Source organism: Anabas testudineus, chromosome 24 (genome assembly GCF_900324465.2).
Source record: "Anabas testudineus chromosome 24, fAnaTes1.2, whole genome shotgun sequence".
In the NCBI taxonomy this organism is placed as follows: Eukaryota; Metazoa; Chordata; class Actinopteri; order Anabantiformes; family Anabantidae; genus Anabas; species Anabas testudineus.
Window position 1 is genome coordinate 16,221,268 of NC_046632.1, and position 27,058 is coordinate 16,248,325.

General features: G+C 40.3%; 1 protein-coding gene across 9 annotated transcripts in view; it reads left to right on the forward strand.

Moving 5' to 3' along the window:
• afdna (afadin, adherens junction formation factor a) overlaps window positions 1-27,058 on the forward strand; it is a 75,870-nt gene that overhangs the window by 15,256 nt on the left and 33,556 nt on the right. For 4 of the 9 annotated variants that reach the window (XM_026341275.1, XM_026341274.1, XM_026341278.1 and 1 more), the window contains exons 2-19: window positions 8,602-8,797; window positions 8,942-9,054; window positions 9,331-9,488; window positions 9,677-9,837; window positions 12,097-12,254; window positions 13,481-13,565; window positions 14,248-14,394; window positions 16,197-16,241; window positions 16,982-17,076; window positions 17,680-17,930; window positions 20,133-20,202; window positions 21,179-21,249; window positions 21,359-21,426; window positions 21,988-22,193; window positions 23,712-23,732; window positions 26,158-26,303; window positions 26,418-26,512; window positions 26,657-26,922. In XM_026341275.1, coding sequence (XP_026197060.1) covers window positions 8,602-8,797; window positions 8,942-9,054; window positions 9,331-9,488; window positions 9,677-9,837; window positions 12,097-12,254; window positions 13,481-13,565; window positions 14,248-14,394; window positions 16,197-16,241; window positions 16,982-17,076; window positions 17,680-17,930; window positions 20,133-20,202; window positions 21,179-21,249; window positions 21,359-21,426; window positions 21,988-22,193; window positions 23,712-23,732; window positions 26,158-26,303; window positions 26,418-26,512; window positions 26,657-26,922 — 2,352 coding nt within the window. The remainder of the gene's footprint in view (window positions 1-8,601; window positions 8,798-8,941; window positions 9,055-9,330; window positions 9,489-9,676; window positions 9,838-12,096; window positions 12,255-13,480; window positions 13,566-14,247; window positions 14,395-16,196; window positions 16,242-16,981; window positions 17,077-17,679; window positions 17,931-20,132; window positions 20,203-21,178; window positions 21,250-21,358; window positions 21,427-21,987; window positions 22,194-23,711; window positions 23,733-26,157; window positions 26,304-26,417; window positions 26,513-26,656; window positions 26,923-27,058) is intronic. The other 5 variants (XM_026341277.1, XM_026341283.1, XM_026341276.1 and 2 more) reach the window with 4 other exon arrangements.

Genomic DNA, 27,058 nt, shown 5'->3' on the forward strand with positions numbered 1-27,058 from the left:
CTCTGTCTTTGAAGGACTCCACTGGAGTTAGACTGATATGACTTTTCTCACAGCTGATGCAAATGTCCATGCTGATATATTTCTTTATGCATCTGCTTGTGGCCAACATTCACTATTTAATTTCATGTCAAACAGTCCTGTTTTTGTACAGTGTTTGGGTTCATAAATTAAATTATTTTACATCCATTGCAATAGTTTGGAACAGCTTCAAACAGCAAGTTTGTGATCTTCTAAATACACCTGTAAGCTACACAGATTTGTGTATTTTTTAAAATCCAGCGTGGGATACCAGAACCATGCTGCACTGTTTTTGTGGACAGCTGCTTCAATGAGCTGTGCATGTCTATATACAGTGTGATTTACGCAGCCCAGTTTCCTAAATTTGCCTCAGTACACTTTGCAATTCATACAGTATAAGACATCCTTCCTCCATAGTTATGTTCAAACCTCAGTGTTCATTTATTTGGATTTATTTAACAGGATGACCATATTATCCTTGTCCACATGAGAGGCATTCAGGCACAGTAATGTGGACCTCAGCTGCATTTTAGAAGGGCTCAGAGTCCAAAACTTAAATTTGAAAATGCAGGAAAGTAGACTTGAAGCGTAAAATGTACTTTGCAGTAAGCATTAAATTACATGAGAAGGACTACTGTCAAACACGGATATAGCTGACATATTTATTTATAACTTAGTTTCAGTGTAGAGGTTTGGAGTAAATTTAGCTTCTCATTTTTTTGGCCTGCTTTCTGGGATATTTTTTATATTTTGTAAATTTAATGGTTGAATTTAGCGGTGATGTATGTCAAGGAGACGAGGTTTAAAGGTTTAAAGACAGCTGATTATTGTAGTCAATCAAACATCTTGAACAATGTTAAGCTGAGAATTGTGTTAGCAATACATCATGTTTCACTTCACCTGTGAGATTTACTGTCTGTGTTTGTGTACAAATGAATAAGAGTAAGACAAACTCATCAACCCTTTATGGCCTTGTGGTGGGTAATTACCCCCTCACACACACACTGATTTCCTTCCAGTGGCCAGCCTTGATTCTTGTGGCAGGAGTGAGCAGGTCTGATTTGTGGCCGTGTGTCACCGCTGGGTCCAGGCGATTTATAACGTATCTTCCCACAATGCCTCACAGTGTCAGGATGACAGGCTGGGCTGGATGGATGGGAGGGTGTGGAGGCTGCACGGCTCAATACCGAAGCAGAAACTCACCTGAAACAAAGAGGCTTTTCTTTGCAGCCACAGAGGAAATGAGTATATTTAGTCTTTTCATTCATCCATGAAAACTGGCCTTCGCCGCCTCCCTTTGTTTTCCTGGTGGTTCAGGTTGTTTTCACCCTGCAGGAAATTCAAGGATTCATTCCACATTAGTAGTGTCACCATTGTGGAATTTATCTTTACAGGGTTCAGGATGGTTGCAGAACAGGTCTGGTTTCTTGTAATATCTCGGTATTGGTCTTCTTTAACTTGGCTACGGTATCATAGTAGCTTTCATTTGCTCTGTACAGCATGTATCACCTCAAGCAGTTAAAACGTCAGCAATAAATCTTCAAGAGCTCAAGGTTCCCACTCGCTCTTCCCCGACTGCTGATGTGAAGGTGCTGCTCGGTTCTCTGGTGTCTGTGCTGTGATGATCATCATTGTTTAAAGTAGAAACCGTCTTAAATGACCACACACTGAATAATCTGGGGCTTTTTAGTCAGATATAGGAACTTTGCTAATGTTATGTTAGACTCTAAGGACTCTTTTAGCAGTCAGCCTTATTTTGGACAAATAGACAAAACTGTCAAAAAATAGTTTGCAGCTTGCAGATGAACATATGAAAACTGTGAACCTGTCCAAAATGCTGATAACAAAATTACTGATAATAATGATCTGACCTGTTCTCTCTCACTGATTTAAATACTAGTGGTATATAAATCAGGCTGATTTATATATAGAAGTAAAATGAGGACTGAGTGCAATAGCAGACACATCATTTTACTGTATCTGTCCTAGGAATAATCTATTATACTGACAGTGAAGTGTGTTTATGTTTGTGTTACTTAAATGTATCTGCAGTTGAAAATGACTTTATTCAAATTTAAGCTCACTGTTTGTGTAAAATGTTCATACAAGGTCACATAACTTCACCATGCAATGACAGATTTCTTTACACAACAGTTCCATTCTTACCTGCAGTTTCTTCTTTTAGGCTCTGTCATTGCATTTTTTAAATTTAAAACAAAAACTATAATAGAACATGGACATTTCTGATAATGTGTCTGCAATTGCAGATATCAGTGGGATATTTGATATGAAGGATCATGAAACATATGCCTTGCATTCTTGGGCTATTTAGAGCAAGACGAAAGAAATTCTTCTGCTTCATGGAATGGGATTCTTTGTCCTCCTCCTCCTCCTTCTCCTCCTCCTCCTCTCATTTCTTTCTCTCTGTCCGTTGGTGTGTCTCATGTCTTTGAAATGTCTCTGCTGGGATCTGATGTGGGACGAGGTTCCCCTCCCCATGTCCCCATGAGTTTAAAACTCTGTCCAGCTGACCTTAGACACAGACTTAGGGAGGAATCCCCACATGTTACTGCAGGTGGGGCTGCAACAATATTGACTCAGGAACTCAGTTCATTTTATTAGCTTCAGGTGTGTGTGTGTCTGTGTGGAGACTTAATGTGATGCACAGCATCTGGAATCTATTCTCATTCTCAAATAGCTATCACCCAGAGAGTTCCTCTCCTCCCTTCTCTTTAAATTAATCTTTGTAAGAAAGAAGACGTTTAAATTCACATATTCAGTGGTTTGTTGGGAACTAAAATTAAGCCATTTTTGTCAGTTTGTCTGCATTTAATTAAACACAGGGCTGTAGTTATGGTGCTAGAGAAATCAGAGTCTTGGTAAACAAAGAACTTTTGTGGTAAAACAGCAGCTTAACTCACACTAATGAAAGAGAATAAGTTGTATTGTATTGCATGTGGGGCTGCAGTGGCTCATTTTAGCAAAGAAATAAGTATATCCAGCAGAAACAAGACCAGCTCCTCAGAACTGGATTAGACCCCACCTCAGGATTAGTGGAACATGACTATTTAGTAGGGCATTTTTTATTTATTGTGTTTCTATTACATCCCAGTGAGCATAATTCCTGCTAACTGTTGCAGCAGATATGTAATAATGTAAATATGTTCAGCTCATGCTGTGATCTTATTATGAAGAATAGATTTAAACAGGTATTTAAAGTGTCTTCTAGCCCAATCTTGCAAATCAATACAGAAAGGGTGGAATTGGGCTCCAGTTAGAAAGTAAAGGTGTGATCTGCTGCTCCTGCGTATGAAAGTATGTAGTGTACTGCAGCAAGATGGCAGCTGGTTGAGGGGGTGGTCATGATGCGGGTCTGTCTTCAAGAATTTAATAGCAAGACAGTGCTAATTTGTGTTGTGTATACAGTTGTTGTTTCAGAACTGATAATACAGATTGATAAATCTTGTATTAAATTCATTGGATGACGTTGAGTTTTATGGCCAGTTTTTGCCTATGAACGTGTGTCAGGGGCTGGGGGTAGTATTATGGGGAGTATTATGACCAACTCAAACTTTGTGACCACCTTTAAAAATAAACCGTGCTAGTGTAGCTTCTGCCTAATCCAAAATGAAAAAGTAAACTTTGTGAACTTCAAATCAAAGCAACAGCGTACAAACTATTCTAAATATAGTTCTTTATGCTGCACAAGAATCAACTCAGACATGCAGCGATGTCACTCTGGAAGCCCAAAGTGGTTTATGTGTTTGCAAATGGAGCTCTGCTTAGTTTCCTTAACACCTGATAACCCCCTACCCACTACCTCCACCCCCCACTTTCTCACACACACTTACTTAAGCTGTGTGTATGTAGGACGCTTTAAAACCAGCTTTGGAAGTCTTGCTGTTTTTACTTGAGAGAAGAGATGTGGAGGAATGATAAAGAGCGAGTGGCAGAGTGTGCCGATGGTGACCGATAATTGAGAGGTGATAAATGTGGGTGAAGAAGAGCTATGGTCAGTCACATAGCCTTTCTTTACAAGCCTGTAGACTGTTTCCTGTAGGGTTTAGCTCTGTGTTCTTCTCAGACAGCGTTATGTTTGTTTAATAAGTGTTTTCCTTTTAAAGGGAAGCTCTTTCTAATGGCCTTGATGTTGTTGTTTCCCAGGGCTCTGTTTTCTTACTGTGTTTGATATGACAGCATTCAAAATAAATAATCAGTGTCTTGTGTTATGAATGAGAGCTCAAACAGTAGTCACTGAATCAGTCACTGAATCAATGATGTGCAGCAGTTTGTCAGAATACTTTGGTCTAGGTGCCTCAGTTTGACAACAAAAACACATTCTATAGTAATTCAGAAATAATTTAACAAGATTTGTTGAATTTCTCAGTGTTATATGATTGTGAATTGGAAAATTTAGGGTATATTCAGTTTACAATCTGGTGTTTGGACTCTACTTTGGCTTTCAGACTAGTAATTAATACATGCAACCAGAAAATTACATACATTTGGGGGGATAATTAAAGTATTTCAGACATCACATCACAAGCCAAATATAATTTGATTTATTTATCTGTTAAAAATGTAATTAATACTGTGGTACAGTACATTATAATACGTATAATTACTTACAGACTTGTTTCAGTGTCTGTTTAAATTACAAGAAGTGTGAAGTGAAAGGTTCAAACCCTGATAATGTCTCTGTTTAGGTAGTGGAGTGTGTGGTCACATCAGTGTTGACAATTTACAGTTTCACTTTGACTTTTTAGTCAGACATTAACTACTTTCATTAAGGTGAGTCACTATGTCTTGCTGCTGCCAATTGGCCAAAAGAAATCATCTCCCCCCTCAATATTTGATAAACTTGTTTCACAAAACACACACACATTTTAGTATCGTGAGTTTATGTTTCAGTTGAGAAATACACATACATTAATAACCAAGCAAATGTACTCATGATAATTATTTGTTGATTATATTGCAGTCACATCGCAGCATAGTCCACAGTAAAATTCAGTCCAGCACAAAAGGAGGTTTCTGGTTTACAAGCCTGTTTAAAGTTTAATCCGCCGCTCCCATCTCCCTGAAACACATGCTTAAGTCAGAGACAGGCACCGGGTGGGAGATGGCTTCTACAGCCAAAGACTGAAGTTAACTCACTTTCTCATACGAACACAGACGTGACCTGCGACCTCTTCTCTGGAAAACCTTTGACCCTGAGGTGTTAGTCAGAGAGCTGGATGGGTGGATTTAGAAATCGGGGTTATCTCTCTCGCGGCATGCTTTCTCTCAGCTGTCTCACTTTAATAAGAGTCTCAAACACACGTGGATGTTTTACTGAGCTGTACGTGTGTAGTAATATAAATGGATTCACCTTAAACACTCATGAGCTGTGTGATACGAGTGAGACACAAAGAAGATACGAGTGTGTGGGAGTATGTGTCAGGTTTTGTGTAATACAGAAAAAGGTGCGGGCGAGATGAAAGGCTTTCTTCTTGACATCATAAAAAGGAACGCGGGAATTACACACCAAGAATGAACCGATACAGGATTTACTATTTGTTAGTTTCTGTTTATGTAACATTTATTTTCATTTCACAAAAAGAGAACACGTTTTATTTTGTTGTTTTACAGAGTGAACAGAGAATGGGTATGTTATCAACACTACATATTGAGTAGGACCTTTTTTTATTGTTTAAAAGTTTGCTCTGATGGATAAACGATCTAATAGAAACTACCCTAATCATACAGTATCTCTTGCTTATCTTTACTGTAATTTCTGGTTCTGTTATTACCACATATCAGTCGATATTGACTTTAAATCCATTAGTGTCCTGGATTAAATGCATTCACATTGTGGGTTGTTGGAGACTAAAACACAAAATGTTCAAAGGCAGAAGCCAATAAACAGTCTATTGTTAATCTGTGTTAGCTACTAGTCACACACGAGACTCACTCACTCTTTCTCCCTTCCCCATCAGGTTTATCTAACTGATATAACAGCTATCTGCAGCGTTGGCCTACTTTGTGTGTGTGTGTGTGTCATAAATATCCTGCCCTGTCTCAGAAGTTTAGTCACAGGTATCACACACATCTTTGCGTTGTGTGTGAATTCCTTTGCTCATGTTTTTGCCTGGCACAGCAGAGGAGGATGAGGATTAACTTGTGCACACACACAGACAAACAAGACTACCTGCTATATAGGTCTAATGTACAAACTAACATACACAGTTAATTAGCCTGAGACTTAGAGCTGTGTACATACGCCCAACAGAAGTAGTCCAACATCAAATATCGTCCTCAACATCAGCTGATTCCCCTGTGTCTTGATTTGAATGGAAGTGTGTGACTATGTTTGACAGGCAGTGTGATTCAGGTCTTACCCAGGCTGTTGTTTGGTGACATACTGCTGCATTAGCATTTCCTGCCAGCCTGTTTGCGAAATAAATAAAGCTGTTAGGGATTATTAGACTGAAAGCTGCAAAAGGATAAACTGAACAGTATGTTCTTGTTTCGCATTCGCTTTTTACATTTCCATTAAATTTAGCATTTAGCCGACATAGTCCAGAACTGGTGCCTTTTAAAACATGGGTGACCCACACTGGAAACTGTTCCTGAACGCAGCACACCAGTGCAGCTGCTGACAGACGGATCACTGTGCCGAACATGATCGTTTTTAATGTAAAACCTGTGCTCAAAATCTTTTTTTGACAACTCTCTGTTTTTTAATACTGTATTAAATTTGCATGAATGTTGTAAGTCGATATTAAACAGGTTGCAGTGGATTGGGTGGACTGTACGGGACTTGAGCTCCAGTATATTAGTTTGTATTTTATAGAAACAAATAATTGCTTTGACATAGGTGGTTTATGTGTGTGGAGTGAAACCAGAACTTGTAGTTTCAGGGAGTGAAGAAATGGCAGTATGTCACTTTTTCTCAATTTTATTTTTGGAGTCCTGAACATATTGTAATGTGGAGAAGTGCTGTCTAAGACTTCTGTGAGGAAGAGTCGCTTAACAGCCTGGCAGCAGTGCAGAGCTACTCCTGTCTAAAGGTTTTTCAGTGAGGGTTGCTGTGGCTTCTTATTTATTGTAATTTCAGTAGACAAATACCTGAAGTACCTACAGTATGTCTACTATAATTTAGAACTTGTTCAATCCAACCTCAGTGACTGTGACCTGTAGGACTTTACCATTTCCTGCTGGTGTGGGGAGAGTTTTGTTGGTGTACTGGGCTGCGGTTGTACTGGCCAGTGGGTTAATTATCCACTGCTGGCGCTAAGCTGGGTATTGTTTGAACCCAAGTGGATGAGTGTCTCCACAGTAACAGTTACCAATGGTTACACAAGCTCGACAACAGCAGCCCTCGGTGACCCACATTCCAGCAGTAAATCACAACACACGCATTCCCAGCTCCACCCTCGCCTATCGAAACTATGCTCAGTGTTTCCATTCTGCTTGACTGTTTCTCTGTCAAACGTGGGAAGGTAACGGGTGAGAGAGAGCTGAAGAGAGATGCCAAAAAAATCTAAACATTACTGTCGGTACCTCACCATTAGTCCACATCTTCTTAACATGTTGTATTAAGTGTGGGTGTGAATGTTTAGAATGAATTTAATTAAATCCAGTTCAAACACTCCTTAGCTCTGATCTGTCCTCTTAAGAAAGTTGTTTGGACACTCGCCTACTTCTATTTAATGTTGGCACGACCTGCCTTTAAAATTCTAATTCACAATTGCATTGTTGGCATCCTGACAAGCAAGATACCCCGCTCAGGGTTTTCCTGCAGCTGTGCTTGAAAACACAACACAACATTATTGTAACTCCACTCAAGCAATTCAGGTTTCTACGTTTTTCAGCTGTACTGTAGTTTGTGTTGCTACTGTCTTAAAGTTAAAGCTGGTTCTATATTATTTACGTATTACTAAGTGGTGTCTGTGCTGCAGAGAGCAATCTGATGTCCTCAAAAGTTTTTATATTAGATGCCTTTCTGGTAGATCTGATTTGTCTAAGACCTTTTCAGTGGCAGTTAGAAAGAAATATAAGCCCAGTTTTACCGCTCAACTTATGCATATGTGCACACTCTGGGCTGCAAGCTAGAGGTGCTTCGTCAGCACCATGTGAGAGGTATGATTATATCAACACTGGGTGTGTATACGTTTAAGCTATTCTTCTTCGATAGTAGACTCAGTGCAGAGGAAAATGTCAACATGAAGGCGGCAAATTTGCAGTGTAGATAGCCCCAGGTGTCTGTTTCAGCCTGCTGTTTCTACATCCAGTATTTGTCCTAAGCTTGTGTGTGTGTGTACACACTATGTTGTGGGGACATTCCTGGGGGTGTGAAACATATATGGGCTATGATAATTTTAGAGTTCCCACATTGATCTTTCATTTGTCGGATAGACTCCTGCATGTGTGCATGTTTGTATTAAGTAGTCGTCTTGATGTTAACATTCACAGGATACAAAACAATTGAAGATATATTTTGCATGTAAACGTTATCGTACTTAGCATAAACTGTTTTTCTGCAGTTTACATTTTTTGTAAATAGATGATAGACTCTTTTCCGCTTTGTCGCTTGAACAGGACTTGGAGTTCCATGGCGTCATGCGGTTCTACTTCCAGGACCGAGTTGCTGGTAACTTCGCCACCAAGTGCATCAGAGTATCCAGCACAGCGACAACGCAGGACGTCATCGAGACGTTAGCCGAGAAGTTCAGACCAGACATGAGGATGCTCTCCTCGCCAAAATACTCCCTATATGAGGTCCACGTCAGTGGCGGTGAGTCCTGTACAAAGATGAGAGACAGACATGGATTATTTGCACAACTAGACAAAAATAAACTTAACGTATGTTGTGTTACGAATGGTGACACTTAAGCATAGTTGGCTCCCAGATGAAATTGTGTGTTTGTGTGTGTGTTAGAAGAGCGTCAGCTGGACCTGGACGAGAAGCCTCTTGTTGTTCAGCTGAACTGGAACAAAGACGACAGAGAAGGACGATTTGTCCTAAAGAATGAGAACAGCATCCTGCCCAAGGTCAGCTGCTTTGTCTTTTAACCTGTTTGCTCATTTCTAGAGGACAACCTTTTGCACAACAGCGTAATTGAGAGAACCGATCAATATACTACATATGAGCCAACATAGATTCAGTTGTCCATAATGCAGTGTGTCCATTAAAACATGTGTTTTGCCCCAGTGTGTAGTTTTAGTTTACTAACACAAATACAGAAACGAGCATGCCCTCCCACACAGTAGCAAGCTTCATTACGTATCTTCGTTGAAGTGTCACTTGCTCTTGTTTATCTCTGCCAGAAGAGTCAGAGTAATGGGCCGGAGAAGGAGAAGGATGGAGTGATTCAAAACTTTAAGAGGACTTTGTCCAAGAAGGAGAAAAAGAAGGAAAAGAAGAGGGAGAAGGAGTTTGCACGAATTCCTGACGGAGATGAGCAGGCGCTCAGTCGGGAGGACGGGTAACACACACACTCACAGCCATCCATCTTACTATGCTGCCCTTATGTCCTCTCTCTCCTTAGAGAGGATCGTGTTTGTTTTATTACCAAGAAAAGCACAGAAAGTTTAAAAAAAAAAAAAACAAAGAATAGTGAGAATATATTCTGTTCTCTCACTTTTCTTTCGCTTCTCTCTTTTGGTGGTTTAGGGAAAACAGTTGTCTGGCAGCAGAGGTCTACAAGGACATGCCAGAGACGAGCTTCACCAGGACAATCTCCAACCCAGAGGTGGTGATGAAGAGAAGACGCCAGCAGAAATTGGAGAAACGCATGCAGGAGTTCATGAGCAGTGACGGGAGGCCAGACTCAGGTACTTTAACTGTCAGCACATGAATATTTTGTTTACTTGTGTTATCTGACCTTTTTGTGCTGAACTCAGCTTGACCTCTGATCATCCAATCATGCATAGTTTAGTGGTTGTCAGGATAAAGCCTAAGCCAATTTCTTCACTGTCTGTCATAGAATAGTGTCGAGGGTTCAGATAAGGGAGTAAAGGAACTGCTGAAGTACTGAAAAGTTCCCAACAGCTTAATAGGATTCATTATTTTGAAATATTTTGAAAAAAACTCACTTTCCTGCAGCAGCCTGTTTGTACAGATGTGGAACCGAGAGCCTAGAATGACCTTAAAGTGTGTTCACACATAAATAGTTATTACCTTGACTCTAGTAAACCTGTAGCTGAGGGTTAGTTGTGTTGATCAGATTATTTACATCCTCTGCTCTGACCGGGCAGCTGTTTTCTGACCTATCTAGCCTTTCTCACTTTTGCCTGAATCTGTCGTACTCTGCAGGGGGCACAGGGATGCTACGCCGTCTCTCGTAGGCTATGAAGAGCAGCCTTTGCTGACTTAGGGTTTTTGAATGTGTATGTGAGAACGTAGTGCTCCAGAGCCTCTCTACACAGACTGGAGAGCCTGCTGCATAGGCATCTTCCAACGTTTTTATAATAGTAGAGTAAAAGAGCATTTGTGAATTTAAGACATTTGATACCCTTGTTGGAGTTCAGTGATGTGCACATAAGCAATCTGAGATAAACAGAAGCCAGATTTATATACAACCACATGCATGAATACCATCTAAACTGATATTTTTGGAGATATTTACAGCTTTTGTGTTAACAGAAAACCAAACAGACTCACTTGGAGAATAAAAACAGAGCACAACACCCGTGCCAACATAATGTCAGACTGAATGGAGTCAAATGAAATGGCAGTTCACCCTGACTATCAAGCAACTACTGATGGCTAAGTGCTGGATATGACCTAAAATAATGCAGCACTCATCACCTCGCTTCTGAAGTAACTACACTTCAGGGGGTCATGGTGTTGATAACATTATGCTGTGGAGCTTCTTCCCAGCGTACACAGCCAGAGGCAGTCCTGCATTGACTTTAGAACAAGTCTTGATGTCCTTGAGTGGCTTAAGGCAAACCTGACGTGAACTGCAGACAAAAAAATGGAAAAGATTTACTTAGTTGGTAGATCTGCAGGCGATCTGCAGTAAAGGGTATAAGTACATATAGAAGATACTAAAGGGTACATTAAGTACATATAGAAATGATATATTTACATTTGTTATCTGAATCACATCTGTGAAATGTAACATGCACTTTCACTGTCACTGATCTTTCTGTATCGTGTTTGCATCAGCTGGTCTGCAGAACACCATATGTTGTGGAGAAAGTCTCACGCTGGCATGTTTACACACATGGAAAGACAAAGTGTACACGTTGAATGAATGTAAGAAGCATGCTGACCGGTTTGGCTTGTGTGTGTGTGTGTGTGTGTGTCTGTGTGTGTGTGTGTGAGTGACTCAGGCATTACCTAATCTCTCTTCCAGACAGACAAACAGATGGACCAGGGAACTGACTCTAAAAACAGCTTTAACCACTGTCCACATACAGCCGCACACACACACATACACACACACGCGTGGTGAGACGAGATGGCTTGTGGTTAGACAATGACGTTCTCCCAGCAGAAAACGCTATTTTAAATTTAAATAATTTTATGTAATGTTTCTGAAAATCATGTTTGCTTTGCAGAAGACTCCCTTGTGGGATTTACTAAGGTGATCATTTCCAGTTGACACATCATGGATGAAAGTCGACGAAGTTATATAAATTTTATGAGCACTACTGTCAGTTCCTTTAATTTAGTGGTTTTTCTACTTCCCAAGGAAAATATAATTCAGCACTTAAGTTTCCCAAAACACAACTTAAATCTATCACCAGTATAAATGTAGTAGATAATTTATAATTATAATTATTTAAAAAATGATTGATTTATGATGTGCAGGAAAAATAATCTTATATTGCAGGATAATGCAAATAGAAGTCCGTTTTTTGGCATTTCAAGATAATGGAACATGTCAGTTTGAGCTGTGGAAGATACTTTGCTCATGTCATAGTTTAATTCAACTATAACTTTATTACAATGAAATTTCCATCATTGTCGCACTAGAAAGGTATCAGTGTCTGTCTCACTGTTTCAGAGTTTGTGCTGGTGGAACGATCTAACTTGTCAGCTGGGTGCAGTAGCTAACCAAACGTGTTTGTCCCACACTACAGGAGGTACTTTGCGGATATATGCTGACAGTCTGAAACCCAACATTCCCTATAAGACCATCCTGCTCTCAACAAGAGACACGGCCGACTTTGCTGTGGTGGAGGCGTTGGAGAAGTACGGACTGGAGAAGGAGAACCCCAGAGAATACTGCATCGCTCGGGTAATAACACTTATCTTACTACTAATCCTTCACATTATAACTCAGGAACCATGAAAAAACCTGCAAAAGTTAGTTTACGTCTTGTTGCAAAGAACATTATGTCCTCTGTTTTGGTGACATCTCTAGCAGGCGTGGACACCATTAAAGTGATAGTCAGACTAAATATGCTCTCACTTGATCACAGCATCTCTGTTTAATTTAAGATTTTTAATATCACAGATTGTTTTTATTTGTCTGTACACTGCCAGGCATCGCCTGCATCCTCCCATTTCTCCACTAAACACAACCTTGATCCTCCTTTGTAATCATTTAACTGCTCCATCATCCTTCTGAGAGGCTGTGGAGAGGACAGCCAAGGTCACGGTCACATGCACAAGAACACACACACATAAATGCACACACTCTTCAGTGGACTGGCAGATACTGAAACTGAATGCTGCTTGGCACAAAAACCTTTGGGAGGAATGCAGTTGAACTGCTTTCAGTCTGAGCACTATAGCAGCAGCAGCAGATGCTCTATGTCTGTGTATTTGGTGTTTGTGTGCATGTTTGACTGTGTGTGTGTGTGTGTGCATGTGGACAGTGAACTTGGCTGACCCCACTGCTTCTGCCATATCTGTCCTCTCAAATGGACTCCTGCTATGAACAATCATAGGAAATAACTGACACACACAGTAAAAGTCAATTAGGTTAGTGAACATGAGAAATAAGCACCAGTATACCAGCTAGTAGCGTGTCAGCTGTTGTGTTTAGATTCAAGAGGAGGGGATGTTAACTGAGATAAGACTGAACAGGATGAAGAGATGTAGGACAGCTTTATGCTACACTCACTTCTGTAGAGAAATGCTATAAAAATGCAATATTTATAAAGGCTGAGAGCTGCATATTCGTATGGAGAGACGTTCACTGTTCTTTTTTCTATTAAATGTTTATTACTAGTTTATAGCTCACTCTGTTTTCAGCTGGTATTAAGGTGGCCTAAGAATAATCAGCATGAAACCATCATCACTTCATAGATAGATGAGCTCAACACTGGACCCTTCAGACATTAGAACCACTCTGGGAACATTTGTGATGTTCTGGTCATATTTAAAAGTCTCTTGCAATCTCAAAATTGTGTCTGCAGATCATTTGAGGAAGCTGTGCTTTGGTCTGCAGTAGATTTTACTGTTCAGTTGCTGAAATGACTGATTTGTTGTGTTGTTGTTGTTGTTGTTTTTTTTCAGCAAGATGACAAGTCAAAGAAAGAGGTGATTCTGGATGATACAGAGTGTCCATTGCAGATCTTCAGGGACTGGCCTGCAGACAGAGGTAGAAGACACTTTTATTCAGTCTCTTACAAATTCCCTCATACTCTTTGAATTTGTTGACTTCACTAATAAAAGCAGAAAACCTATAATTTACCACCCATTAAAACCATATGTGTTTTTAACACAAGGTGAAACTAATTGTACAGAGAACGCCAGTTAACACTCTGCCTTTCTGATCTTACACCCACTTACTGGAAAACTGCTCATGAGTCTATTAATAACTTTTAAACTTACATAAAATGCATGCACTTAACCAAAAAACTAGGTAACTTGTAACATCATGGTAATTACTTTATTGGCCACAAAAAAAAAACAGAGAACGTACCTGACCATATGGCACACGTCCTCACCTATACCATAAAAAGCATTCTTATAATTATTGTGAAAATAAACAATTTAATATGTACTAAAAACACACAGTTTTAAACAACAGAATTGAAAATAAAACACTTACAGGATGTGTGTGTCCTGCTCTGTTCCTCTACTCTTTGTCACTGCTGCCCCCTTCTGCCGTCTGTCTGACATTACAGCTTGGTTTACTGTCATCTTCATTTGTTGTCTTTTGGAAATGTATGGATTGGGTTTTTACAATGTGAAGATGAATGATGATGTTGATGAATCTGATTCTGTGAGTGAACATATGTCATTTAAACTAAACATATTTACAATATTGTGTTTGTCAGGAGCACTAGTCTTCCAGTTGAAGAAGAGACCTCCTGACTACCAGGGAAGGAAGGGGAGGAAAGTGGATGACAAGGGCTTTAGAGGGAAGGACGGCAGCAGCTCCCTGCCGCCTGAGAAACTGCCTTATCTGGTGGAGCTTAGTCCAGGTAGGACCACACCACCTTCATACAGATACAGCAGCAGTGTCTGTGCTAATTTTTTAATTGTTAATATTTAAAGGCAAAATGACATAATAGTAACATCAGCTGTGCTGCTAAAAGCTGCTGTAATGATGGGCACTGACCAGCAGGGAGTGGTACAGCAGCAACAAATAACATTTACTGTTATTATTGGTCATTGTTTTACTTTGCATGTGAAGGTGAGTTACAGTTCCATGAGGCATCTTGGATCCACTATGATTTCTCATCATACCAGCCCCTGATGTCCTCTGTATATAAGAACAACTGCAGTAGGTCAAGAATTTCTAAAGTGTATAGCTGAGACGGCTCTATCTCTAGCTTGAACCTACCTTGGGACTCCAGAACACATTATTGCAGGATTATTATAAACCACAAAAGTGTATTGTTTACCTTTAAACACACGTCGATTTGCCTATTTATGGGAGCGTCTTCTGTCTCTTTCAATAGGGGTATTAGACTGTTTTCCTTTTGTTTCAGCTAACATCAGAAGAATAAGTTATGAGCAAGGCTAGAGGCAGGTTTTTATAAGAATAAAAGATTTTAAACTTTTAACTTACTTTTTAAAGTATTGAAATAACTTCATCAGCAATTCAGTGGCCTCAGTGACCTTCAAACACTACTTAAACCATCCTGTTTTACGCACTTCAACAAAGTGAAAAACCATCGTCTCATTTGGTGTATGTGGAGGTTTTGATTTTGGTCCAATTTAAAGAGCAGAAACTCTTAATTATTTACACTTTATCTACCCACACAACCGTGTTGATGGGAGATAGAAGGTTCCCTGTGGAAATGACTTATTTAAAGTAGTGCAAAGGGCAGAATGATCATCAACAGGTAAGTTTATAACAGAATCACTCCTGGTGTGCAGTCACTCAAACCTTTAAGAGCAGTTTATTATTATTATTCAGCCCTAACAGCTTGTTTCTTGCTACTGATCCCTCCCTCCTTCATTTCCTTCTTTGCCTGTCACCCCCTTGTGCCATTAACTTATCAGGCTAATGGTAACACACACTCACAGCTGTAGTACTGAAATGGTTTTGGTAAACCAGGAATATACTAACACATCTGCTTCATTCACTGTCACTGTCAGGTTGACCACTCTCTGCCTGCGGAAAACAACTAAAATGGAAAATTGACTTGGTTTCTCCCCTAAACAGTGGTTGCTGGGTCTGTGTATGTGTGTGTGCTTGTGTGTATGTAACCCTGACCTGGTTCTTTATATTGTCAAAGTGCAAAAGTACTACAAGTTTTACTACAAGATATACTCAAAATACTCATTACCACATTAGTCCTGCTCTGCATTGCTGCAGCAGACAAATCATCAGATTGTCAACTTGCCTTAGTGAACGTAGAGAGGTTTAAAATACAAGGTTACGAGTGTTTTAAGATATTCAAGGCGCCAGTACGCAAGGAGTCATTTTCTGGTAGCACAATGGTAAACAGCTATAGTTACCCGCAGTATTTATTGACTAAATTAGTGTTTTAATGCAATTTTATTTCATTTGGAACAAGAACTTAGTGCACTAATACATAGTTTTACCTGTGTGTGTGGGTGGGTGTGTGTGGGTGTGTGACTGTCTCCATGTAGTTAAATGGTTAACAAGGTATTGCTGCAGTTTTCCTCCTTGCTGCATTTTCACCCTCTGCTATGTGTCTGTTTTCTTTCCCACCTTCTTATGGCATGGTGTGTGTTTGTGTGTGTGTGTGTGTGTTTTGGGGCCTTGTGCATGTGTCCTCCTACCTCCGCACCTGCCTGCCTGTCTGCCTAGGGCGAGGGAATCACTATGCCTACTACGCCTATCGGCACCATGAAGGTAAAACAAAGAAACCCACCACACTTACTCTGTGTTTGTTGCTGAGGGCTTTGCTGGGGGAGGTGCAGTGACTCCCCCTTTTTGGCCGACAATGATCAAACACATTCCCCTTTGTTGTAGCTGTGATTCTTTAATAGAATTAATTTGTAGACTCACTTGAAAACAAACATGGACAAAGTTCAAAGTAACAAAGATAATTCAGAATCTGAGGAGTCAAATAATTAAATGGAAGCTTGAATAAAGTTTAAATTCAACTTTATTCGACAGTGAGCTTTCTCACATACACAGCATATTTTTTTCCCAGAACCTCATTATACTTCTGCAAAAGGCTAACCATGTAGCCTCGTAAGATTAGCTTCCTTTTTATTTAACTATTATTTTTAGAAGCTGCTCTGAGGTTTTACTGACACCCATTCATTTTTGTCCCAGATTTTCTTTTTTCCCCTGAATGTTTACTTTTTTCTCTTCAGTGAACTAATGCACTGCTTTGCTTTTACTAAACTCCTCTTTGTTTTTTTATACTAATAATCAATAATTGCTCTGTAGCTACCTCTATATTTTCACATTAACACTAAATATCTCAGTGTTCACCAGTTTATATTGATCTCCTGTTAAAAAGAGGGATTGATTGTGTTCGGTCAGCTGTGAGTGGACAGTCGATAAGAGTGTGTGTAGTTGAAAGTGAATACTGTTTGTCCTGCTCTGCCCGGTGCAACATCTGTGCGTTTGTGTGTGTCCAGACGGGTCTGACTCGCGGGACAAACCAAAGCTGTACCGGCTTCAACACAGCATCACTGAGGTCGGCTCAGACTGCACAGAGGACGGAGCAATCCAGGTAACTATGCCGCTGAAACACACAGTTTAAAGTTGAACTTAAGGATGCCCCCTTTAAAACTTTTTTTCAATGTGAGGCCATTTACAGTTACACATCTACTCCACTGTACAGGACATTGTCCAGTAAAACCACAGTTAGACCTGTGGTCAATGAGCAGCTCCACTGGAGCAGTGTATCAAAGGCACCACAGGGACGCTGATAGCTGTCACTTGATGTTGTATTTAACTTGGATATTGGAAGCCAGTAAGCCAGACCAGCCATGTGAGATGTCTGTTATATTTTGTTCACAACGATCAGTAAAAGACTTAAAATGATGACAAACAGGCTCACAGCATTTAAAAATAGACCTAATAACTACTAATGGGCTCATAATGACTGCAAACTGATTCAAAATGACTACCTTAAGGTCACAGATTAAAAAGGAAGCGCTAAAAAATATATTGCACCAGTCAAAATAACACACAGACAAAAAGCAAGCTTAGTTGGTTGTTTTGGTTTTTTATAATTGGACCCTATCAGCAGAATCTGACTTTAACGTAGAGCTTCAATCTGTGTGTACGTGTACAGTGTCTTTGATCTGATGAACTCACTTTCTGTCTCCAGCTCCTCGGTCCAGGGATTCTTCCCCATCACTGCAACCTCATGCACAGTGAAGGTATGGTGACTGTGACACCGCACGGGCCCGACGCCGACACCTTTGTTGACGGACAACGCATTAATGAGACAACGGTGCTGCGTCCGGGCTCCACCCTCCAATTTGGTTCTGCACACGTCTTTAAGTTTGTGGACCCGATGTTCGACCAGGGAGGGAAGAGAGAACAGACGACTATGATGAGGAGCCGTCACCAGTCTGGGTGAGGGAAAGGAGAAGGTTTACCTACCTCTGTCTGCTTTTCCATCATCGCTGTTCTTTCTCGTCATCCTCTGTGTCCGCTGTTCTCTGAATTCTGTGATCAGAACTCAAGACGAGGGTGTTATTGTAGATGAATGGAGGATGAGGTTTGGAGTTGGCAGGCAGAGCACGAGATGAAGAGAAGCTAAACGGGGAGGAGTGAAGAGTGTGGTTGGACGCATGGAGTGAATTAGGAAATGAGAGGACGAGTGGAGGTCTCGGGTTATGGCAGGCAGGCGGCCCTCTAATCTAATCAACATGGTGTTGGGTGTGGCCTCCTGCTCACTGCCGTTTCATACACTAAGAGCAATAAGAAAGAAAGAACACGAGATAAGAAGAGAAGTGAGTGTGTGTGAAACTTAAGGATGAATTTGTATTGAGCATCTCTCACTCAGTGGATAACCAGCTCTGAGAGAAAAGAGGCAGGAGTGTGCGTAAGTAACCCACACTATGAATCACTGCATGAATTAGTTCATTCAAATGATTCAACACCAGAAATAGCAGTAACTCATTTGGATTAGCTCATCTTTGGAACCTTTTTACTCGTTTTTGGGTTTTTTATTTTTAATATTTAATATATATAATATTTTACTTGGTAATAATTTGTCTTGGCTATTGTTGGTGCCATCAAATGCCTTTTAATGTTTAGCTCAAAATAAAATCCAAGGACAGAGTTTTTATTTTAGCTATGCATGTAATGGGTGATGAAAACAAAAACAAAATTGGGGAACACCATTCCACAGTCTTGTGTCGGGGGTTCCATCTCCCAGAACCACAACACAAGACTGTTTGCTGCATTCAGGGACAGTACAGAGTGTACGTAATCAGTTTTTTGAGAACTCGCCAAACTAGAACCATAGGAAGCAGGTTAAAGTTTCCCTTTAACAGTCTTTGTGTAATGACTGAGTGTTTTTCGGGCAGGTTTTTGCAGTATGTCCCGCACTGTTAGCATGTTAAATGAGTGAGAAAGTCTACTCTGATTGGCAGTTCAGCTAAGCCGACAGACAAAAGAACCCAAATGCCATTTACAAATTCTCATCAGACATATTCTCAATTGGATGTAGCTATGAACTACCAGTGGTGAGAGTGGTGTGAAAATAGAAAGCAACCACTGCAGCTGGTTCTGCTTTTTTATTTTCTGAGCTAAATATTTCTTAAACTGAGTTGGAAGAATTCTCTAAAAAGTCTTTGCATCATCTGGCGGGTAACATTGACACCAGCTGTCATTTGGTGCGGCTCACCTCACTCTGGAACATGAGCCTCTGGGCTGCTTTCCAATGTTTCCCTGCACAAACTTTCAAGGATGCCTTGTTCAGTCAAGCTGGAGACGCATAAGGATATTTAGGCCAGTTAGAGCCGCTGTTTGGCACAGCAGCTGATTTTTAAGATGGGAGCAATTTGGCAACAGGTTTTGGCAGATGAACAGATGATCTTGTTGTGTATGAATGTTCAGAACTTTAATCTGTCAGCAGTATTTAGCATTAGTCAATGAGTGAAGAGCATAAAAGAAGAAAATAACATATCTGAACTTCTTTTATTTTGTAGTTTCGCAACCAGAGAAAGAAAAATAGGTCGAATAACTTGTTTGTAAGATCTCCGATCTGTCTCATTTCTCCGTATATGTACTGGTAAACAGTCCTGCTGTTAATGGTTTAACCTTCTTTGGCTGCTGGTGGTTATTATGTACGTGACAAAGACCTCCCCATCAATGATGGAGAGCACAAATGCTTTGTGTGTTTGCATTAGTGTTGTACTGTTTATTTGACATTGATGCCCTTCTCTCATATGGGGTGTGAAAGGCTGAAGCTTGCCTTTTAAACCCGACTGCTGTCACACTCAATTACTGTCACTCAAACACACACTGTGTACAGACTCTACCGTGTATAGATGTCTGTCAGCACTCCAGCCATGGCTTCCCTATATCTAATTAGACTGTTACATAACGGTGTGCATGTGTATAAAGCAAACTATCAGTCTGCATGTATTAGTGAGTCATCTCTGATCCAGCTCTCTCCTCACTGACGATGAGATGGATAAATGAGTGTGTGGGGGTTTTGTGTGTGTGAGTGTGGATTAAGTCGGAGCTCTTATCAGTGATGAAAAGTCAGCTGAGGAGAGCACTGTTCCTCTTCTAAACTGCTGCATGTCTCTGTCTCTGCTGCAGCAGCGTACCTGAAACCACCTTCGACCTTCACGGAGACGTCCACAGTGGAGCTGCCCTTCCTACCAGCAAGGTAACACACATACTCACACACAGAGCATTTTAATTTTTACTGTTTACATTACATTTTGTTCAACATTGGAACATTCTGCCGATGACGGAGAAACAATTTTATTACTCGCAAACGCAGATTTAATGCTAAGTTGTTGCTGCAATTCACTGACCCAGTTAGTTTTGGTGCTTTTTCATAAATTTCATCATAATTTTCTTTGGTTTGGTCATGTAGCTGTGCTCAACAAGACGTCAGGCAAGAAAAGTACTGCAGCGCAGACTTTATTATAAAAGGCAGGAAACCATCAAAGTGCTCCTTTACTTAAAATTTACATTCAGTCATTTGGCAGAGACTTTTATTTAAAGCAGCTTCTGCGTAATGCACAATGCAAGCTAAACAAAAAATACTTAGGTCAGAGAAAAGACAATGAAAGCAAGAAGAAATCTTAATTGGTTATTTATTTTGTGCCAAGGAGGCTGGACTGCACCCATTTATGCAAAAGTAAAATATTTTTTATCCTGATAGTCAATGTGCACCACCCATATAGAAATACTAGTACATTTTGAATCGGGTTATGTTTTTATGTAATTACATCTGCGAAGGCTGCAGGTTGACAGGACTCTGATAACATTTTATTTTATTTTATCACATTTTCTTGTATCTGTTGGTTTTGTTCACTCAGTGTTAAACAGAGAAGTTCAGATGGTTAAAGTTAGTAGTTAGTAGTAAAATCATTGGAATTCCACTAAGCAGCCTGTCTGACCTCTACAGGAAGCAGCTGCTGAACAAAGTACAGTCAATCCTGTCTGACAGCTCCCTCCCCTATACTCTGAATTAAGTGTACTGCCTCCTGGTTCTCTCTTTAGCAGCCATGAACCAGAACCAGCAGACTGTGCTGCTACAAAAATAATTTCCTACCAGGGACAATAACGTTGCTATTGATTGATTGATCAGTTTATTGATTACAGTGAAATGTCCTTTTTGTCTCTGTGTGCAGAGCTCGGGAAAGCTGGAAATGGAGAGAGGGATGGTCAAACCCATGATCAGAGGAGAGCAGCAAGACACCAGGTCTCACACACACACACACACACACACTTCATCTTCATCTTGTCCACTTAATTTTTACTGTGTTTAGTTTTGTCTGTCTCTCTTATGCTATGTTATTTCGTCTGATCAGGTCTCAGGATATTTCAGCAGACAGAACAGAGTTGACTCTGCCGGCCAGCATCGAGTTCAGAGACAACTGTAAGTATCAGTGTGTCTCTTTCTGACGAAACAAAGACATGCCGCTGATAGAAGCACTGCATTGAAACTTATATATTGTGCTCTGGGTCTGAGGATACATTTGGCATCGTGTGAGATCATCTGTTTTTCTAGCTGAAGTTTTTATGATGCAGTGGTGGGAAGCCCAAAAATCAAAGGGAACAACCATGTGCTCTAAGAGGCACATGTGTTTGAGACAATGACGCACTAGCACAGTTTAAATCTGTTCATTTGCTCTGTTTTTGTCTTCAGGTTTTCATAGGCAGGGGCTGTTGTAGTGCTGCTTAAGAGCAGCTGTGGCATTAAAAACCTTCCCACCAAAGCTAAACTGAAAGAAAATGACATCACAGTCAGGCTCAAAGTTGTTTTATTGGTGTATCACACAACACGTGTAGCCAAGATCTGTGACCAACCAACCACTGTGACTTCTACAGAATACTGGTAGCTCAAAGTGGGACGTGTCAGTCAGCAAGAACCTCAAGCGAGTCCTGTTGTGGTTGAGTCATAGTGTCACTAACAATCAGATTCTGTGTGTCCAACCAGCTGAAGACACCTTCCTCTCCGCCATCATCAACTACACCAACAGCTCCACGGTTCACTTCAAACTCTCGCCAACTTATGTCCTTTACATGGCCTGCCGCTACGTCCTGTCGCCTTCCTACCGGCCCGACATGTCGCCCTCTGAGAGGACGCACAAGGTCATCGCCCTCATCAACAAGATGGTGAGCATGATGGAGGGAGTCATCCAGGTTAGTAACACTACTTCTCAAATCTTTGGCTGTGTGTTGTCATATTGAACACAATCTCCCTGATCATTGACATTATTTCAGTGTCTCCTGCTCACTTTAGTTTGGTCGTTCTCCTTCATAATGTGGGTATTATCTGATGTTTGCTTAATTCCCTCAGTAACTGTATTCTTACAAACTACATTCTTTGTAGTTGTTGTAAGGCCTCCATATTTGTTTTTTGCAGCTTTCTCTCCACAGTTATGTCATACGTACCAGTTTTTGATTTTGTTTGTTTGGCTGTGAGTCTTAAACGTTTGTCACAAGAAACCTGCTATGATACAACATAGAAACTACACTGGAACATTTTTATGCTGGTTTTAATAGGAAGGTTTGCAGTAGGTAACAGTTTGTAACATGCAGCTTATATCTTAAATACATTTTGATCAAAATCAAGAAAAACTCATCAAACAATATTCAGTTATGGCTAAGAATGTGACCAAGCACCTGTTCCCAACTTTAAATACATTACTGTACTTTAATAACAAATAAGTTTCAGCATCATGTGCAGTGGCTTCAGAAAGTTGTATTTACAGAGTTTCTTCATGACTTCATTTCTTGGTTTTTTTTCTGTGGTCCAGCACAGTCTGGTTTGCCACAGCTGGACTCCAGTCAAGTTCTAGACCTGTCTCAAGAACAGTTAAAGCAAACAGGAAGCACCTGGGCACGCTTAGGAAGCCCACAGTGAGGGGTCTGGATGCTTTTGTAAATTAGAGATTTCAGATTGCACATTGATAAAAAATTAAAAATCTAAAATCTCAAAGCACTTACTTATTTATGTTGTATATGTTTGTTAAAAAGCTGCAACATCAGTATACATTTATCAAATTATCAAACTGCTTTTAGGCTCATTGAGAGTGAGGTCAACATTATTTGAGCTTCAACACCGTTTTGTTGACTCCAGTTCTTCTACTATTTTAACATTTGTTACCTCTGCCAATTTCTCAGCAAATGCCTAAATTCTTCTGTTATTGCTTGTGTTTTGGGATAATCATGCAGCGGTCTAGAAAATTGCACTGTTTAAATCTTAATGACTTTTTCTTTTTTTTTAATTACAACTGTCATACTTGTTTATTTTGTGTTTACACTGAAAACATCTAATTTAAAATGTGGCAGATAAACTCCAACATCTTATTAACTATAAATTAATGAATTAATAATAAATGCAGGTAAATTTAAGGTCACAGTAGAACAGCGCTGGTGTTTCTTGCCTGTTTTGGTGACAGATTTCATGAAACCTATAAAAGCTTTAAATTCTCATGATGTAATGTTTTTATTTTTCCACCAGATGTGGTTTTCAGCAGAGCTCCATCAGTTATGGCTTTACACTGTAAACCATGACCATGTGTGTCAAAGTGTATCTGTGTGTGTGTGTGTTACATGGCCGTGTCCATACCGTAGCTGTTGACGTGTTTTCTCTCTGTCCTGTGAATGTGTCCTCCTCCTCTTCCTCCTCTTCCTCCTCCTCTTCTTTCCATCCAGGAGATTCCTGAAGGGGATCAGGTAGGATAGCACAATGGCACACCATGATATGGCTGCTACAGACTCGTCTACCTCCCTCACTCACTCTTCCTCTTCTTCTCTATATCTCTCTTTTGTTCTTGGTTTGGGCGATATGGATAAAACACCAAAAAATGTGCACAATACATGCAAATATCTTTCTACCCACTATTTCTAAAGCTTGGTTGCTAGTAAATAAGGTAAAACCCAACTATGACATATTGGTACTCCTTTCTTAACCTAAAATATAATTTCAGGCCTATGTTAAGAAATAGCAGCTAAAAAAATTAATAAATAGTTACAGATATTAATATAAATTTTACTCTAGAACCCGCTCGCTTCTTTAGGAAACGTATTAGGCTCTGTAGTGTCCCACAACACTGGAGCAGCAACTTTTACTTTCTTAGCATTGAGCCTGTGCACAAAGGCCAGTGATAGAAATATCAGATTTCCATGATACTGTGTTGAAATTCAGGGCATCAGGAAGTATTAATACGCAGGAGACTCCACTGGGAGAGAGGTGGGATGTCTTTACAGTCGATGTGTAGCAGCTCCTGGAAGATGGAACTGCCTGTTGAGGATTCAGTCCCTGTTTCCCCATTAAAAACCACCACTACTAATAATATTGGTTCCCACAGATTTTTACCTCGTAAATGCAACAAAAATGTGCAATAAATTTCGTCCAATATCTTTTTATATGTTACAAAAAACAGCTATTAAAACATGTTGTATATTATTTTTACATAATTTGAACCATAAACTGCTGTCAATATTTCTAGTTACTCAAAAGTAGTTGCAGCCCATCTCTGTGATTGACATATGATTTACCTTCTAATTTTATAACTTTTTTACGGTCGATGATATAAAATCATGTCGCCCAACCTTATCAGGCCTCGCAGCTGTCTTCTATTAATCTCCTTTTGCCTTCTACTTTTCTCTTTCTCTCTGTCTGCTTCTTTGACCAGCCCTTCATTGTTGCTGCTGCTTCTTTTCCTCCATTCTAACAGAAATGTAAAAACAAAGCCGTGTTAATGCGTCCTACCCACAGCTGGAAAACTAAGCAACAACAGCAACATCAACCCAACTAATTCCATTCAGCTTCCTGGACCTGCCTGGTACTAAAAACACAAACAAACAAAAATTGCAGAGCGAAACCAAAGCAACCACTCTCTCCCACCGTTGCTCCGTATTTTAAATTCTGGCATCCATTGTGTGACATCACATCTTGCTTCTCCTACTCAGCAGTGTCGATGAGAGACAAGTCGCGTCCCTCAGACCTCCTCCATCTCCTCTGCTTCATTTGTCTGTTTGGATGTTCATTTAGTATGTTCAACCATGCGTCTGTGTGTTAAATGTTATAAAAGTCATGTTTAATTTTGGATGCACTTGGCTCCATCTCTCATTCTCTGGCTGTTCTGAATGAAGGGTCTTTTTTTTTGTTTGATTTGTTTTATGTTTTCCAAGGCGGGGATAGATGAGTGCAGGGGAGCCAGTTTCGCACAGTCCTCCCTCTGTGGCGGGAATATTAACAATCAGCTCTTCAGACACTGAGCTCTGTCCTCTCTGTCGATGTCTAGACCAAAGAACTGTCTTTTGGACTGTAGACTGACACGTGCAGCACATGCCATTAAAACTCATTGTTAGGCTTTAGACATTCATAATTAATAATAATGCAGAGGTATCTGTTTTTTAAATAGGTTTTCTTTTCTTTAAAAGTTAAATGAATAGTTTGGTATTTTAGGAAATGTACTGGTTTCACAGCTTTACTTAAAAAAACAGAAATGTGGAAATAGCTTGTCTGGCTCTGTCTCACGTTTATTTAGTTGAATCTGTCTAAGAGATAATTATTAACTACTAGTAGTTTTATGTACAATTGCATAATATTTAAATCAAAGTAGTATAATGTTTCTAATCCAGCTTTTTCATTATACACAATTCTGAATAGATTATTTGTGTCAAATAGGCGTCAGTGTGAGCACATGTGGTCTATGGTGTGAGTCTACTGTCTAAACTCTGTTTAGTTTGAAACTGAACATTAAAAGCTGACTAGTAGAGGGGACTCGTGTCTGATGACCTGGAAAATGCAGCTGTGTCTGGGAGTGAAAGGACTGGTCACTAATGTCTCTATGCTCACAGACTGAAGCAAAAACTTCTGCTCTTTGTATTAAAATTTTGAAGACGTGCACAAATCAGGAATATGAGTCTTCACTTTTCTGACACTGGTGACCAGTCCATTTGGCTTAGAGGGAGGGGTGGGCAGGGCAGGGCGTGAGTCTATCCCTGAAGTTACTGCTCTTCTGGCTGCCACTCAAACAGTAATTTCTGTCTCTGACCTTCTCTCAAACTCTTCAACTCTACATCGTCCTGCTGCTCTAACACCCTCCCTGTCTCTTTTTTCCTGTGTGTGACTGTGATCGGTACTTTACAGAAGCAGAAAAACATTGCAGGAGCACTGGCTTTCTGGATGGCCAACGCCTCAGAGCTGCTCAACTTCATCAAGCAGGACAGAGACCTGAGTCGCATCACACTGGACGCCCAAGACATCCTCGCCCATCTTGTCCAGATGGCTTTCAAGTCAGTCTGAGTATGACTGTGAGACTGGGTGTATGCTGCTGTAGAATAAATGACTCTAAAATATTATATATTATTTTTGGGTGAAGTTTAATGAGGTGTAATGCTTGGGTGCAGGTACCTGGTCCACTGTCTCCAGGCTGATCTGAACAACTACATGCCCGCCTTCCTGGACGATCCCGAGGAACATAATCCACAGAGGCCTAAGATAGGTAATATAAAAACACATCTACTAGCCCAATCATTTTATTTTTGACTAAATAAAAAATTTAATTGAAGGTGAACCTCAAAAAAAAAAACCCAACAGTGTAACCACAATCTTAAACACAGAGTTTTTCTCACTGGGTCTTTTCCAGAGGATGTCCTGCACACGCTGACGGGAGCGATGTCTTTACTGCGTCGGTGTCGAGTCAACGCCGCTCTGACCATCCAGCTCTTCTCGCAGCTCTTCCACTTCATCAACATGTGGCTGTTCAACAAGCTGGTGACGGACACAGAGTCGGGGCTGTGTTGTCACTACTGGGGGGCCATCCTCCGGCAGCAGCTCAGCCACATCGAGGCCTGGGCTGAGAAACAGGGTCTGGAGCTTGCTGCTGACTGCCACCTCAGCCGAATAGTACAGGTAGAAGGACAGGACACATGGATAGGAGCAGAATTTCACAAGGCTGTGTTGTTTGGTTCACCCTGTGTAACTACGTAATCAACATTCAAAGTAAAAAACAATCATCAGCAACAACCCAACGTCGTTTGATTGTGAT